This window comes from Geospiza fortis, unplaced genomic scaffold, assembly GCF_000277835.1.
Source record: "Geospiza fortis unplaced genomic scaffold, GeoFor_1.0 scaffold978, whole genome shotgun sequence".
In the NCBI taxonomy this organism is placed as follows: domain Eukaryota; kingdom Metazoa; phylum Chordata; class Aves; order Passeriformes; family Thraupidae; genus Geospiza; species Geospiza fortis.
In genome coordinates, this window is record NW_005055096.1 from 17637 (window position 1) to 20385 (window position 2749).

General features: G+C 62.6%; 1 protein-coding gene across 1 annotated transcript in view; it reads left to right on the top strand.

Annotated features, from left to right (window-relative positions):
* Positions 1-2749, top strand: part of LOC102036227 (transcription factor COE1-like) — a gene marked incomplete at both ends in the record, with an annotated part of 18913 nt that overhangs the window by 13014 nt on the left and 3150 nt on the right. The window contains 1 exon segment of the mRNA XM_014311576.1: positions 1331-1448. Within this exon segment, the coding sequence (XP_014167051.1) occupies positions 1331-1448 (118 nt within the window).

Sequence of the window (2749 nt, forward strand, 5' to 3'; positions counted from 1 at the left end):
CCTAGAAGGGGTTGGGGGTCTCCTGGAGGGGTCCTGAGGGGGCTTCAGGGGGGTTGGGGGTCACTTGGGGGGATTTGGGGGACTGGGGGTGGCCCTAAAAGGGGTTTAGGGGTGGTCTCTGAGGGGGTGGCCCTAAAAGGGATTTGGGGTCTCCTAGAGGGGCTGGGGCAGGGGGAAGACCTGGGGGGATTTGGGGAGTTGGGGGTGACCCTAAAAGGGGTTTGGGGTCCCCTGGGTGTCCCCTGTGGGAAGGAGCTCGGCAGTGTGGGGGTCCCCTGGGGGGACACCGCGGGGACACCACAGCTGGCACCTCCTGTGGTGTGACAGGGCTGTGACAGGGATGGGGACAGCACACACAGTGTCCCTGCAGTGTGACAGGGCTGTGACAGGGGAGGGGACACCATGGGGACACCATGGAGACAGGACAGGGACACCACTCACAGCATCCCTGTGCTGTGACAGGGGAGGGGACACCATGGGGACACCGCAGGGACAGCACAGGGACACCACTCACAGCGTCCCTGCAGTGTGACAGGGGAGGGGACACCATGGGGACATTGTGGGGACACTGCACACAGCGTCTCTGTGGTATGCCAGGGATGGGGATGCTGTGGGGACATTGTGGGGACACCATACTCAGTGTCCCTGCGCTGTGACATGGCTTTGATAGGGATGGGGACATCGTGGGGACATCCTGGGGACACCACACACAGCATCCCTGTGATGTGACAGGGCTGTGACAGGGGCAGTGACACCATGGGGACATCATGGAGATGCCACACACAGCGTCCCTGCGGTGTGACAGGGGAGGGGACATCATGGGGACATCGTGGGGACACCACACCCAGTGTCCCTGCGGTGTGACAGGGCTGTGACAGGGGAGGGGACACCATGGGGACACCACAAGGACAGCACATACAGCATCCCTGCAGTGTGACAGGGGAGGGGACACCATGGGGACACCGCAGGGACAGCACAGGGACACTACACACAGCGTCCCTGTGGTATGACAGGGATGGGGACACCATGGGGACATTGTGGGGACACCACACACAGCATCCCTGTGGTGGGACAGGGCTGTGACAGAGGAGGGGACACCATGGGGACATGGTGGGGACACCACACACAGCGTCCCTGCGCTGTGACAGGGCTGTGACAGGGGAAGGGACACCATGGGGACACCACGAGGACAGCACATACAGCATCCCTGCAGTGTGACAGGGGAGGGGACACCATGGGGACACTACAGGGACGCCACACCCCAGTGCCCCTGCGGTGTCCCCAGACAGGCCAGGCCACCACGGGGTGACGGTGTCCCTTGTCCCCGCAGGTGGTGGTGTCCACCACGGTGCACGTGGACGGCCACGTCCTGGCCGTGTCCGACAACATGTTCGTCCACAACAACTCCAAGCACGGCCGGCGCGCCCGGCGCCTCGACCCCTCCGAAGGTCAGGGGACACCTGGGGACATCTTGGGGACATCTTGGGGACATGTGTTGGGGCCCTACCAACATAGCCTGGCACCTCCTGGGTGATTCCTGTGTCCCCACCCTGCTGTCCCCACCCTGCTGTCCCCAATGTTTGTGCCCATCCATGGTTGGGTGCCCATGGGTGCCTCCCCATCTGTGTCACCGTGGCCACCTTGGGGACACCTTGGGGACATGTTTTGGGACCCTGCCAGTGTGACTTAGCACCCCCTGGGTGACCCCACCCTGTGTCCCCACCCTGCTGTCCCCAGTGTCTGGTGGGCCCACCCATGGGTGTCTGTCCCCATCCATGTCACCATGGCCACCTTGGGGACATCTTGGGGACATATTTTGGGACCCTGCCAACGTGGCCTGGCACCCCTGGGTGATCCCTGTGTGCCCACCCTGCTGTCCCCACCCTGCTGTCCCCAAGTGTCCATGCCCATCCAGGTTGGGTGTCCATGGGTGCCTCTGTTTGTCCCCACCCGTGTCACCATGGCCACATGTGCGTGTCCCCAGCCATGTACATGTGGACACCTGTGATTGCATTGGTCATGTCCCTGTGGCCACCTGTGTGTCCCCAGCCATGTCCCCATGTCCCTGTGGCCACCTGTGTGTCCCACTCCATGCTCTCATGTCCCCATCAATGTCCATGTCCCTATGCTGTCCCTATCCATGTCCCCATGTCCCCATGTCTGTCCCCACATCTGTCACAATCCATGTCCATGTCCCCATCCATATCTGTGTCCCCATGCCGGTCCCCGTGTCCCCACATCTGTCCCACTCCATGTCCCCATGCCTGTCCCCATGTCCCCATGCCTGTCCCAGTCCATGTGCCCATTCCTGTCCCCTCTTCCCTGCCCCCACCCCACTGTCCCTGTCCCCATGTCCGCATGTGTGTCCCCATGTCTGTCCCACTCCATGTCCATATCCTTATGGCTGTCCCCATGTCCCCATGCCTGTCCCCTTCCATGTGCCCATTCCTGTCCCCTCTTCCCTGCCCCCACCCCACTGTCCCTGTCCCCATGTCCGCATGTGTGTCCCCATGTCTGTCCCACTCCATGTCCATATCCTTATGGCTGTCCCCATGTCCCCATGCCTGTCCCCTCTTCCCTGTCCCCCTCCACCTCTCTGTCCCTGCCATTGCTGTCCCTGTCCCCCCCACCCCTCTGTCCCTGTCCCCATGTCTGTCCCACTCCATGTCCATGTCCCTATGGCTGTCCCCATGTCCCCATGACTGTCCCAAGCCATGTCCCCATGCCTGTCCCCCTCATCCCTCTGTCC